Source organism: Acomys russatus, chromosome 1, assembly GCF_903995435.1.
Source record: "Acomys russatus chromosome 1, mAcoRus1.1, whole genome shotgun sequence".
NCBI lineage: Eukaryota > Metazoa > Chordata > Mammalia > Rodentia > Muridae > Acomys > Acomys russatus.
This window is the reverse complement of record NC_067137.1, coordinates 64,502,933-64,516,669: the sequence shown is the minus strand read 5'-3', so window position 1 is coordinate 64,516,669 and position 13,737 is coordinate 64,502,933. Positions and strand designations below refer to the sequence as shown.

At 42.6% G+C, this 13,737-nt stretch overlaps 1 protein-coding gene across 1 annotated transcript in view; it reads right to left on the bottom strand.

Annotated features, from left to right (window-relative positions):
• Positions 1 to 879: 879 nt before the first annotated feature.
• Positions 880 to 13,737, bottom strand: part of Akap6 (A-kinase anchoring protein 6) — a 443,673-nt gene continuing 430,815 nt past the window's right edge. Inside the window, 3 exon segments of the mRNA XM_051145949.1 lie at positions 880 to 1,968; positions 9,067 to 12,253; positions 12,255 to 12,470. Of these exon segments, the coding sequence (XP_051001906.1) occupies positions 9,107 to 12,253; positions 12,255 to 12,470 (3,363 nt within the window). The 3' untranslated portion in view covers positions 880 to 1,968; positions 9,067 to 9,106.

Here is a 13,737-nt window from a genome sequence, read left to right as displayed (position 1 = left end):
CATACACCTTTTCAGTCCTCTCTGCTCCGCTTTTTCCCCCATCACACCCTAGTGAATCCCCACTAGCATTCGATCCTCTAACCTCACCTCTCTCTTTGTCCCTCTCCCTCACTGCTGTCTCTCTCACTGTGACTTTTTCATTACACCTGCTTTCTTCCTCACCCGTAGGGTGCTATGACATGTCGCCTGTGTGGTCGGTCTCTTTGTCTCTAACATAGATAAGCCTACAAAGGCAGTGCATCATTCATAGCTGCATTCCCTGAATCTAGAATAGTGACTTCCTGACGAAAGATGCTAATGAGTGATCTACTGAATGAATGATTGTCATTTCTGTGGCTACATACTTCTGTCATTTTCTCATTCCTTTTTGAAATCTGGTTACATATACAAAGTGTGTGGTTTCACTTTGCACATCCTCTTCTACTCATATGTGTTAATGCAGGAATCTCAGAATATATATATATAAAATGTTGCCTCAGCCAATACTCTGATTCAGCAGATTCTATGGAATACCTACTGTGTGTCAGGCACTTTAGTAGGAGTTATGATATAAATTAAAAGCTGAAAAGAAGACCAAGGGGGAATATTTCTCTGTTGATTTTACTTAACAAAATAAATACACCTGAAATCTATAGTCTAAATAAAATAATAGTCAAGTTTTCTAAACTTTTCTACCATCCACCAAACCCATTCAAATAATCATTTAAAATAAATTAGGACATGTAATACAACTTTAAACCAGTAACAACTAGGAACAACAAATAGAAATAAAAATATTTAGAATAAAGTTTTGTTGATGTAGGGGAAATGGCCCTTAAAAATTTGTTATCTCAGGATGTTTACAGTGAAACAGGAGGATATTTAAATTATAAGGGCTCAGGTCTTGTCTGTACTTTAAGCAACTTAAGCCTTTTGTGTGATATAGATATTTTGGAAACTGATACAATTTTTTTTTCTTTTTCAGAACCAGATACAAGAATTGGTAAATAACACAGGTAGAAGAGATCATTAATTTTCCTTTCCCCCAATAAGCTAATTTTATTATGCCAATTTAATTACCATGCAATTGAATGGGTTTAAGGCTTATATTCTCCACATCACTGGTCATCACAGACATGAAAGCATTTTATACTGTCATACATCAATGTTTGTACTAGCTTATACATATGTACAGAAATTATTCACACATCTTAACCTTGCTATTTCCTCCTTTCAAACCAACATAATATTACCATGAAAGCAGCTTTTTTAATAAATGGTATAAGAAATACAGCAAGGCACACTGTTTTAAAAAACATTTTTCTCACTACCACCTCAAGAAGCATAGAAACCAAAAACAAACTTAATAGTAGAATGTACCAGTTTATAATATACAACACTGTTATAGTTGTTTCTTGAAGTGCTGCATAGATCATTATTAAAAAGAAATAATTAAAATGGCGCTTTAAACATCACTTTTGCAGTAAGGACCAATGGGTCTTCTCTATACTACAATCAAATCAATGGCTGGCTTTTTTTTTTTTTTTTTTTTAAGGTAAATCTCCTTCAATAAACATAGGTATAATACCATGAAAAATTTCAGAGTAAAACATAAAATTGGTCAAGTTCTGATGGGGAGGGACATCATTCCAGGCAGTGGGTTTAATGGACCATCAATTTAGCGAACTGCAGAGCTTTAAAAGGAGGAGGGAGAAGAGGGGGCAAAAAGGAGTCTTGCTGGAGAGAGCGGGTGGGCAGAGGTAGCTTGGGACAGGAATCCACGGGTGAACGAGCAGCTTTGTGGAACTAAGACAATCACCTAAGAGAAGCGATGCACACATCCGGATCACAAGGCCCACGTGGACAGACCACATTCTGAAGGGAGGTTTATCTTCAGAAAGTCAATGTGACGGGCGGCAGTGACAACAGGATGGAACCCAAGACCAGCCCAGGTTAGATCAGGCCAGCCCTGAGCTGCAGCCAGGCTATCTATAGGAAACAAAAAGGTGAGAGGAAAGGCTTTCAGTAATGTCTCTTATCATTTGCAGAATGATGCTCTCTCAGGAAGCTGCTGGTGGGGAAATCACCTACTAGCAACCTGAAATGAGAAGTTATAAAATGTGACTCGTTCACTATCTCAAGGCTCAAATTACATACGAAAACATTTCCAGTTCAGCAAGATATATAGATACTGCAATATATTTATATGGTTTCAAAATATAAGACAAATCAAGGTTGATCATCTTTTCTCTGGGTCATCAATTCATCCATTCTTCTGCGAGTGACCTTCGTTTTATCAAGATAGTTTCTTTTTTCATTAATTTATTTTTAAAAATTTATTCACATTACATCCTGATTGTAGCCTCCTCCCTTTTCTCCTCCGTGTCCCCTTTCCCCTTCCTCTTCCCCCCTCTCTCCTCTCACCTACTCCTCAGAAAGGGGGAGCCCTCCTCCCCTACCATGTGACCCCAGCCTATCAAGTCTCATCAGGACTGCCTGCATCCTCTATGGCCTGGCAAGGCTGTCCTGCCAGGGGAAGTGATCAAAGAGCAGACAACAGAGTCCATGGCAGAGACAGCCACTGCTCCCCACATTAGGGGACCCACAGGGAGACAGAGCTGCCTATTGGCCACAACTACATCTGAGCAGGGGGTCTAGGTCTTTACCATGCATGGTCTTTGGTTGGTGCATCTGTCTTTGTAGGCCCCCGGGCCCAGATTTGTTGGCTTTGTTGGTCTCCTTGCAGAGCTCATGTAACCACCTGGCCTCACCCTCACCCCTACCTGAGTCCTTCTATCTCCCAGTTCTTCCATAAGACTCCCTGTGCTCTGCCCAAAGTCTGGCTGTGAGTCTCGGCATCTGCATCAATCCCCTGCTGGGTAGAGTCTTTCAGAGGACATCTATGGTAGGCTCCCATCCTGTTCCTTCTCTTCAACAGCTTGCAGTGTCTATTCTATTTGTCCTTCTGAGTAAGAAACAAGCATCCTCCCTAGGGTCCTCTTTGTTATTTAGCTTCTTTAGGTCTGTGTATTGTAGTGTGGCTATCCTGTATTATATTGCTAGTATCCATTTATAAGTGAATATATACAGGCTTGTCTTTCACTCATGATGATCTTTTCTAATCCTATCCATTTGCCTGTAGATTTCATGATTCCCTTCTATTTAACAGCTAAGTAGTGTCCCGTTGTGTAAATGTAGCAGTTTCTTTACTCATTCTTTGGCTGAGAGACATCTAGGTTGTTTCCAGATTCAGGCTATTACAAATAAAGCTGCTATGATCATACCAAATGTCCTTGTTGTATGGTGGAACATTTTTTGGGTATATGCCCAGGAGTGATATAGTTGGGGCTTGAGGTAGCAAGCACTATTCCCACTGTTCTGAGACAGTAAAGTCTGTGTGAAAATGCCAAGTAGTTAATACTGAGGCATGTGACAACGTAGAGCAACAGTTCATGGGCTGGGAACCTGGTTCTCAGGTTTTTTCCTTCCATGCTTTGTGTATGATGTTGAACAATTCTATTATGTAGTGATGAAACATTCATATCATTGTGATCATTCTGAATGCTTTAGGCTTTGCCTATGAAAGGGTATAATTAGAATTTACAGCTCAAATATTACTATGTTTCATTTAGGTACAGGAAATATTGTGGAAACTTAAACTGACCCAATTCTATTTTATGTGTGATGGTTGATACAAATTTGTTCCAAGCTTATTTTGTTTTATTTATTTCTAAATGGCTATAACAAGTGGTTATATCTGAGAAACATCTAAATTCTAGGATACAATTACTTTAGGTTCTCAGACCAGCTCCTAAATAAAGCAGGCCTCTGCCTGTCTGGGTTTAATCTAAATTCTGAAGTGTTTTGTTTATTTTTTCAGGAGTTTTTTTCCTGACCTCTTAGAAGCAAATATTCCTCTGTGTCTTTCTATAAACTCATAACTTTATGTAGGAGTCAGAAAAAGTTTTCCAACCATAGTACCTCTAGAGCCAAACAGGATGTTGGGAAGATCAGGGAAGTTAGGAGACAGACAGAGGCAGATGGAACAAAATTTGGTACAGTAAGATAATGCAATCATTCAAGAAAGCACAGCACAGCATTGCTCAAATACTGAGGATGTGACTCATCGGAAATCTGCCACTGAGCAGGGAACCCTCTGGTGAAGCCAATTCAGTCCTGTCTTAGCAAAGAGCTGGCTGGCGTTTGAATTCCTTCTGGGTAATCAATTCTTTCAATTTGGTACACTTAGGAACAGACAGGCTAAATGGGCACAAGCCCAACCCCGCCCTTCGTGTGTGTGTGTGTGTGTGTGTGTGTGTGTGTGTATGTGTGTGTGTGTCTGTGTGTCTGTGTGTGTGTCTGTGTGTCTGTGTGTGTGTATGTGTGTCTGTGTGTGTGTGTCTGTGTGTCTGTGTGTGTGTATGTGTGTCTGTGTGTGTGTATGTGTGTGTGTGTATGTGTGTCTGTGTGTGTGTATGTGTGTATGTGTGTGTGTGTGTATGTGTGTGTGTATGTGTGTGTGTGTGTGTCTGTGTGTGTGTGTGTGTGTGAAGGACAGAGGGGGAGAGACAGACACACAGAGACAGAGAGGGGCTGACTTTATCCAATAAAACCTTCTTTATATAGCATGGCAACTTATTTAGAAGTGCCAGATAATTAAAAGCACAACCAGCAGCAGAAGCTTGGATTAGTAAGGAGATTTAAAGGTAAATTTTACAAAAGCTATATGTGTAGTGTGTAATGAAAGAATAATACAGTGTCCTGCAATGTAGTTCCCTAAAGCTTCTAGGCCAACCCTTGGGAAACTCCGAAGAGCACCAGTCCAGTAAGAGAATGAGATGCTGGGCATAGTGAGAAGTGTTTGCTCCTATGACAGGCTCCCATCCTGTTCCCTCTCTTCAACAGCTTCCAGTGTCTATTCTATTTGCCCTTCTGAATAAGAATTAAGCATCCCCCCTAGGGTTCTTCTGGGTACTTAGCTTCTTTAGGTCCATGGATTGTAGTGTGGTTATCTTGTATTATATGTATTGTATATACTGTGTGTGTTTCTTTGGGTCTGGGTTACCTCACTCAGGAGGATCTTTTCCAGCTCCATCCATTTACCTGCAAATTTCATGACATCCTTGTTTTTGATAGCTGAATAGTATTCCACAGAGGTCCTTTGAAAGACTCCATGGAAACAGAAGCTGAGTCTCACAGTCAAACTTTGGGCAGAGCGCAAGGAGTCATATGGAAGAGTTGGGGAATAGAAGGACTCAGGGAGGTGGGTACAGGAGCTCCATAAGGAGACCAACAGAGCCAACAAATCTGGCCCAGGGAAGCCAGCAGAGACTGATGCACCAAACAAGGACCACACACTAAGAGGTCCTAGGCCTCCTGCTCAGATGTAGCCTATAGGTAGCTCAGTTTCCGTTCCCTAGTAAGGGGATCAGAGGCTGTCCCTACCATGGACTCTGTTGCCTGCTCTTTGATCACTTCCCTTTGATGGGGAGTCTTACCAGGTCACAGAGGAAGAGGATGCAGGCAGTCCCGATGAGACTTGATAGACTGGGGTCAGTTGCTAGGGGAGGAAGGCTCCCCCTCTCTGAGGACTAGGAGAGGGGCATGGGGATGAAGAGGGGGGGCAGGTGGGACCAGCAGGAGACAAGGGAGGGAGCTACAATTAGAATATAAAGTGAATATGTTTTAAAAAATAAATGTATATATAAGAAAAATTATAGAAGCCGAAAAGTACTTTAAACAGTGTATGTTCAAACTTACATAGTCATCTAAAATCTAAAACTCTATAGCCACCACTTATAGACTAATAAAATAGACAAGACAATGAAACTAAGCCCAAAAGAAGTATTAAACAGACATACAAACACAAACACACACACACACACACACCATGTATACATCAAACTATCAGACAATCCAAAGAAGAAGAAATACAACTATACACTGGCTGTGTGTGAGGAGTTAACCTCTTACACTGCAGGGTTTATCCAGCCTGAAGTTCAGGGTTAAACCCTTCATCAAAGATCACAGGCTTATGATGAGGATTATGAAGAAATAACTGTCAGAATACGACAAAAAGATTAGTGCAAAGTACATTCCTTAGGCAGGTCCTAGGAGGCATTCCAGACACACACTATGTGCTTCCTCAAAATTAGGCAGAAAGAGCTGGATCTCTCCGGTTACCTCCCCTTTGATGTGATTTGCAATAAGTGACCTCCCTACTTCTACAGAAATGTGACATACAAATGGATCCAGTGAAAGGCCCAGCAGTGTGCCTGGAAATAAGTGCAAACGCATATGCATTAGGCCACACCATAGCCTCTCAAATGGCTTTCGAGGTTTTTTAATTAGAACATAGTAAATAAAATGATTTTCAAAACTCTTTGAAAAGAATTTGTTCTGGTTGCAGACTAGATGCACGGTTCTAAGTCATAAATGCTTTCGCGTGGAATTATAATCATTTCATCATCTAAGAACTTATTTCTGGGGAAAAGAGCTCTGGGACATTAACTTTGGTGTCCTGATACAAAGAAGATGCCATGTGATGTCCTCAGACGGCTTTAAGAAGGAAGCGCTTTTGCTGTTTTGGACCTGGTAGAAAGAACGACAACAAATAGGCTCAGATGGATGGGTGCAAAGTGTCATTACCAGTAACCTCACTCCACACCCTGACACCAAGCACTGGAAGCTTAGCAGCACTTTCAGAATGGATAGCTTCTCAGGTGACAGTACTTTGACACCTGGCAGGTCAGTGCAAGTTTGCATCCAGTGCTTGTAACTAGGCAAAAAAAAAAAAAAAAAATCAAGCACTGGGATGATTTGTTAGCATGATACAACAACAACCACACACACACACACACACACACACACACACACACACACACACAGGCACACATGCTCATACACCCTCAAAGGTGGACAGGAACAATCTATGGCTGCTGGCAAAGCTCTAGGCTGAGGACAAGTCATTCGGGAGCCATGTCAGCTGTACAGAAGTAAGATCTGGCGGCTTCTCCCTCTGCCCACAATAGAGCCTGGCGTGGGGCACAACAGAAGCCTGCTGATGGGCAGGCAAGCGGCTGATATTTTTTACACTGCCGATGCTTGTAAAATGTGACAATTACACAGATCCATCAGCATCTTCACTTCCCTCAAGTCAAAAAAAAAAAAAAAAATGGAATTGCTCATCATTAACATTTCATTTCAATTCCATTTCTCTGTGTAAGGGAGAGAAGAGGCTCCCAGAGGATCAGACCAGGAGAATGCATTCCGGACGCTTCCTCAGAGCCAGCGCTTCTCTTGGCTCCGGATTTCAGCACGGCTGGTGACTTGAGGGTCACGGTCACAGGGTGGCATGCTCAGAGTGCTGTTGCTTTCAAGCCTTTATCCTTTTTCAGAAAACAAAGTCAAGCAGGCTCTCCCAGCCCTTCTGTGGAGGCGGGCAGAGCCCACATCCAATCGGTCCTCATAGAACTTATTCTGAGGCAGTTTATGGAATCCCAGTTACTCTCACTTAATGGTCACTTTTACTGCATACTGATGGAGTATGTGATTATAGGGTGGACACGACTCACAGAAAACACATTTCTCTCTCTCCCACTTTTGTTCTCACTCGCAGCCAATTGTAAATAGAGTCTAAAATAGAAAATTAGTGAAGCGACATTAGTAAGTAGGATGGTTTTCTCCAGTTTTGCATACTGAGTTTATTTTTAGGGTATATATATGGTATAGATTGCCCCCTCACTCCCCATTCTAGCAGCTCTACATAGAATCACACATTTTAATGAGCTTAGGGCACAGGTGCTGCAGGAAAAAAATAATGATGTTTGCCATTCATCTTTCAAATTAAATAATGTGTTTTTAAATAGTAACTTTTTTCATAATACATTATGGGAACAACATTTATCTGTCACATTTTAAAAGATGTATTTGTAATAAATGTAAATTACTTTTAGAAAATCAGTAATTAGGCTCATCAAAAAATAAACAATCTGCCACAAAAAAGATAATCTTTAGCATAGTTAAGTATAATAACTGTTATTTGAATAAGTTAACAAATTAGGGTAGATTGCTTCTGTAATTCATTTCCTATAGCACGAGTTTAGGTTACAGCATTAGAGCCTCTGCTGTGGGGGTAGAGGGGGCCATATACACCTCACACTTTGGTGAAACACAACTCTTACATCTGATAGCTAAGTTCCTATTTAAACTTGATTGAGGAAGTGCATTCATCAGTTAGAGATGGGGCTTAGCGATCGGAAATAACAGAATCTTTGTCTCAGAATTATCAATCAATAGCTGTCTTATTAAATATGAAAAGTGAAATGACTTTTGCAAAAAAAAAAAAAAACTGATGGCAATCAGCCTGTCACCTTCAGGCAAAATTCAAAAATTCTGTTTTTATCAAGACGCCATTAACTTGTCACGTATTCTCCCAGTATTGTGTGTTCTGCGCTGGTGCTCGGTCTGTGTGTACAAATAAGGGGGTCTTCTTTTACAGCAGCTACTTGCTTCTGTCTGGATCCTCGGGCACAGGCATGAGGAGGTGCTGGGGCAGGGCAGCCTCCTGTTGGGGAGGTGGCTGTGATGGTAGTCATGTGTCTGGAAGGAGCCACAGCCTTTACCCTGATCCGTGCTCATCACAGGCAGTTCCAAGTAGGAGCTGAAGTGAGGAATGCAGCTACAGAGGATGCGTTTTGATCTCGAGGAATGCCGACAATTGCATGGAATTTTTTGTTTCTTCCCTAGTTGAAGAATTTAAAGCCCTAAGCTGAACAGTCATTTTCTCAGATACAGTATTGCTCTTGCCAAAATGAGGGAATAAATATGTCACTTTAAAATGTCAAATTTTTACCAGTGCTCTCCTTCTGCTTTTCAGTTACTTTGACTATTGTGTTTCTACGTAAATGTCTTATTCAGATACGTATGTGTCACAACTAGCCATTCTGTCCAGTCTTCTATAGTGGTTCTATTAATGCACACACACACACACACACACACACACACACACACACACACACACACACACATACACACACACACACACACGCATGCACGCACGCACACAGCACAAGTCCTCATACATACCTTTCAATGAGATGATTTCCATGCTTGGGGGCATTACATTCTACCTATGCATGTTTCTGTGTCGGTCTTCATGAAAGCTTACAAGCTTTTCTTTACAGGTTAAAGTTTGGGGGCTGGGATACAGCACAGCCTTGCCTTTTGGCTGTTTTGCATTCAGAGGGAGAGCTTGAATTTTCGATTTGGCTGAAGCAGCATTTTCTTCTGGCATTCCTGATTCACCTTGGTTCCTTGAACTGCCCTCTTTACTGGCCCTTCCTGAAGAAATGGTGAGCTCCGAGCTCTCTGCACAGTCCTGAGAAGTGCGAGGCACCTCGTCTCTTTCCTTCACATCATCCGCTCTTTTCTGAGCAGAAGGTCCTGGGAGCGCCACCACCATGTCTGTCTCACCACTGAACACAGGAGAGCTTGCTGTCATTTGCACTGGCTTGGCAGCTTCATCAGGAACTTCTGGTTCATTGGGAAGGGCACTAGGGAAGTGAGCTTTCTCATCAGCAGGGTCATCATCCTCAACACACGCTTCAAAGAAGCATTCGATGTCTTCCTTGTCATCTAAGCCAGGGTCCACAGTGTCCGGTGGCAATGGAGTGCTGCTCTTCTCATCTATGTAACTGGTGACCTCCCCACAGTCACTGTCATGAGATGAAAGAGATAAGTAGGAGTAAAAATCCCCCTTTCTCAGGTGTATGGGCCGGTGAGAATGCTCCAACACTTTCTCCTTAATTTGAGTTAATGAAGTGGGAGCAGCCACCTCACTCTCAGGTTGTGATTTACTCTTTAGGGCTGTGGATGCCATGTCAATGATTTCCTTAACAAAGTCATGTACTGAGCAATCTTCATCATCTTTTTGATGGAAAACATCTGGCCCGCAGCTGCAACAGGAAGTGCTGTTGCTGATGGGAGCACTTTCCTCTGTCTCATTTTGTCCAAGTAGGCAGCAACCAGCAGATTTACTAGCCCCACTTGGTGCATCATTAGACAAAGATTTCAGCCCATCACTGTCTTGTCTGCTTCCAACTCTGGTTTCTAACAGTGTTTCTGGGCCGGAGTTCTCGACAGGTGTGCAGTCAGCGCTTTGGTTTTCAGAAGGCTGGATAGTCAAGCCTATCTGCGGAAGATGTCTATCATTTGGGGGAGCAAATTCCTTTCCAGAGACACTGGAGTCATCAGAACCCTCCGTTAGTGCTTTGCTTTCACTGGGCTTGGGTTCAGGCATCTTTCTCACGTTCGAATCGAGGTTCTCCAACACCTCTGGAAGCGTGCTTGGCTTCTCCTTTTGTTTTTCTGGAGCATTCTCAATATTGCCATTTTCCACATCAGCCATGTGTGGATCTTTACTAACTTCGTAGTTACTTCTCTTGTTTTCACCTCTCGTTCCTAAGTCGTGAGTTCTGGGTGGGTTCTTACCGTTCCCATTGTTTTCAGAGAGACATTTTATGGAGCCGTTTAGAAGGGCCTCGATGTTCAGGGTGTCTGAGGAACTGAGCTTCTCGTTACTTGCTCTGTCTTGACTTCCCTTTATGCCATCAGTGACACCGCACCGTTTCTTGTCTCTTGTCAAGGAAAACTTTGGTCTTATCCACGTCTGCAGCTCGTTCTTTATGTAGTCGAGCCCAGACATCAGGTTGCTTTCTTCATAAATTTCGTCATCTGTTGCGATACTGGAGTCGTCGTCTTCGTCTTTGAGGCATAGCTCTTCTTCAGTTAAGGTGAGTGTGGAGCTGGAGAGGAGGTCACTGTCGTCTTCGTCATCGGTACAAGCAGAGGTGCAGGAGACATTCACAATCATACTGACATTGACGTCACTTTCATCAGCCACTGAGCGGTTCAGGCGCTTCCTGAATGATGCATTTGACTCTGGGATCTTGTTTTTGTGTAACACAATGTCCTCCGAGCAGAGAGAAAGCTCGTCACTGCTGCTCAGTTCTGTGAGAGATGCTGCTGAGTCTTCATTGATAGAAGATGCGACGTCCAGTGACATCTGGCCAGTGAAGGACATCCTTTGGGAACTGCTTTGGAGAGTGATATCAGAAACACTCCGCTTGATCTTTTGCTCTGAGGGGCTCTGGATGTTCTCCAGACGATTCAAGAGGTCTAATGTCCTCTTACTCAACTCACCAACTGAGCCACTGCTCACACTGATGTCCCCAGAGCTGTGACAGCTAAAAAGATCCTCGTTGCTCTTATAGGACGTCAACCAACTTTCTAAAGAAGTGCTTCGCTGGAGGCTGTCACTGCCATTTTTAAAGATTCCCAAACCAGACAAATCACCCCCTGGAGAAAGAGACTCTACGGATGAGCTACGAGATAACAGGGAGAGCTGCCTGGCGTTCTGAATGCCCACGAGCGCCTTCTCTATGTCGCTACCTTTATACGAGCTGCGGCCCAGTTCGTGGGGCGCACTTGCCAAAATCCTCTCATGGGGAGGTGCATCTGCTTGCAGCTCTGAAGCCTGATGTTTAGATTTGCAGGATTTTTTATCAAAATAAAAACCACAAAGAAGGGGATCCTCCACGTGTGCCTTTTCGCTTTGCGACTGTTTCCTTACCGTTGGTAATTTGAGTTTGGAGCCTTGGAGGTATGAGTAATCGTAAAATGTAAACACATCATGTTTTCCTTGTAATTCTTCTCCAAAGCAATCGGCTGTATGCCTGGTAACACTGTTTAAATCTCCTGCTTTTCCATTTACCCAACCCACTGGTGAGATGGATGCCTGAGAGATGCTTGGAAGCTTAATGCTTTCCTTCTCTTCTTCACATTTTTGCTCTAACACGTTGCCTGCATCTCCCATGTGTGAGCCCAGATGCTCAGTTTCAGGGTTACTTGGAGACCCATCTACCATACTGAACAAGCACATTTCAGAGCTGGCAGGCATTTCGCTGTCTCCTTCACTGACGATTCCACTCTCACTGCCTGAATTCTGGCTCACGTCTCCACTGTGACATGGGCAAGGCCTCACCAAACTGGAACCCCCTAAAAGATCTGGCAATGATTTTGTGGATGAAAATGAAGAATCTTTACTGAGGCTCTTAGTTAAAACAGTGGGCTGGGCTGGGCCTGTAAACTTTGGGCTGCTTTTCAGAAACGGAGTGTGGCTGTCCTCATGGAGCTCGATGTTGTGAAGACTATACACTTGGTAGATCTGCGGGCTGGAAGGTGCAGTGATATTTGAGGTATACTGAGACCCTCCCACAGCCACCTGCCTCCTCCTCATAGCCAGAGACCTTGTGGTGTGCATCTTTAAGCTTCGCTGAGGGTATGGCAGCCTCTGCGTCTTGATCAAGGTCATTTGATTCTTCATGCAAACTAATTAGTTTGTTACTTATATCTGTTTCATCCCATTCCAGAGCGTCCTCACTCATTCCATTGAGGTCCATCAATCCAGGATCAATCACATTCAAAGTCTCCTGTGTAGGGAAGAGAGAGAGGAGAGAGGAGGGAGAGAGAGAGAGAGAGAGAGAGAGAGAGAGAGAGAGAGAGAGAGAGAGAGAGAGAGAGAGAAAATATGAATTAGAGAACATAAGGGGGGAAATTTTATTTATTATAAACCTCTTGGAAGTTTGAAGATAAAACTGAAGCGCAGGTTGGAAGGAAGTGGCATCAGCAACTCTATTCCCCCAAGAAGTAATATCCAAACACTGTGGTATCAGCAATGGCTGTCACTGAGGAATCAGCACAAATTCAAATGTAAGATTAGTATAGTTCGACATGATCATTTATGGATTTAACCATTTCCTGTTATCGTGCTATGGTTTAAATCTTGGTTTGGGCTGATTATTGTGGGTCGAATATGAAATGTGTCACACAGGCCTGTGTTTTGAAAGCTTGGTCCCCACCTGATGGCACTATTTTGGGAGTTTCTAGAGATCTTTGCAGGTAAAATTTATCTGGAAGAAATATGTCACTTGGAGTGAGTCCTTGGGAGAATCTTACCCCTGTTCCTTTCTCTGCTACTTCTTCTTAGCAAACTGTAGGCATAAGGTGTTTGTGAAAATCAAATGCTTATTTCTGTAACCCCCTCCCCAATATCTAGTTGCAATTCTTTTTCTGATAATCTCTTGTCTCAATATTGTGTAAACACTGCTCCCTAATTGTCACCTCATATGCCAATAAGGCAGCTTATAGCCAATCATTGATTAGGGGAAAGAACAGGGCCAGACTTCCTGCCAATCTGGAGAGGAGGAGTTAGAGGAGGAAGTAGGGGACTTATCCATGAGCAGAAGTCCAGGAGAGATGAGGAGAGAGTCAGCTGAGCAGGAAGAGCCATAAAGTACAATTATCTCTGGGATTTGCACTGGGAGGAAACCAGACTAGCTTAGAGGATTAAGAATAGATTAAAACTGCTCAGGATTGTGTTGTGAGGCTTGATAAATAAATATTATAATAGTCTCAATTATTATGATAATAGCTGGGTTAAGAGAGAAACTAAGGAACAAACACAATTTTATAAAAATAGTATAATAGCAGAGCAAATAAAGCTCCTCCATTACATGGCCAAAGATATGGGGTCAAGTGACCATGGGTAGAACTCTCTGAAACTATGAACCAAAAGAAATCCCCCTTCCCTTTAACTATTTAATTATGTTGGTTGTGTTATGCAAAATAACCAAAGCAGCTAAAAAAATAAAACTGCCTGCTAAATGAAGGTTAAAGAGTAGCACACGTGAAATGTCT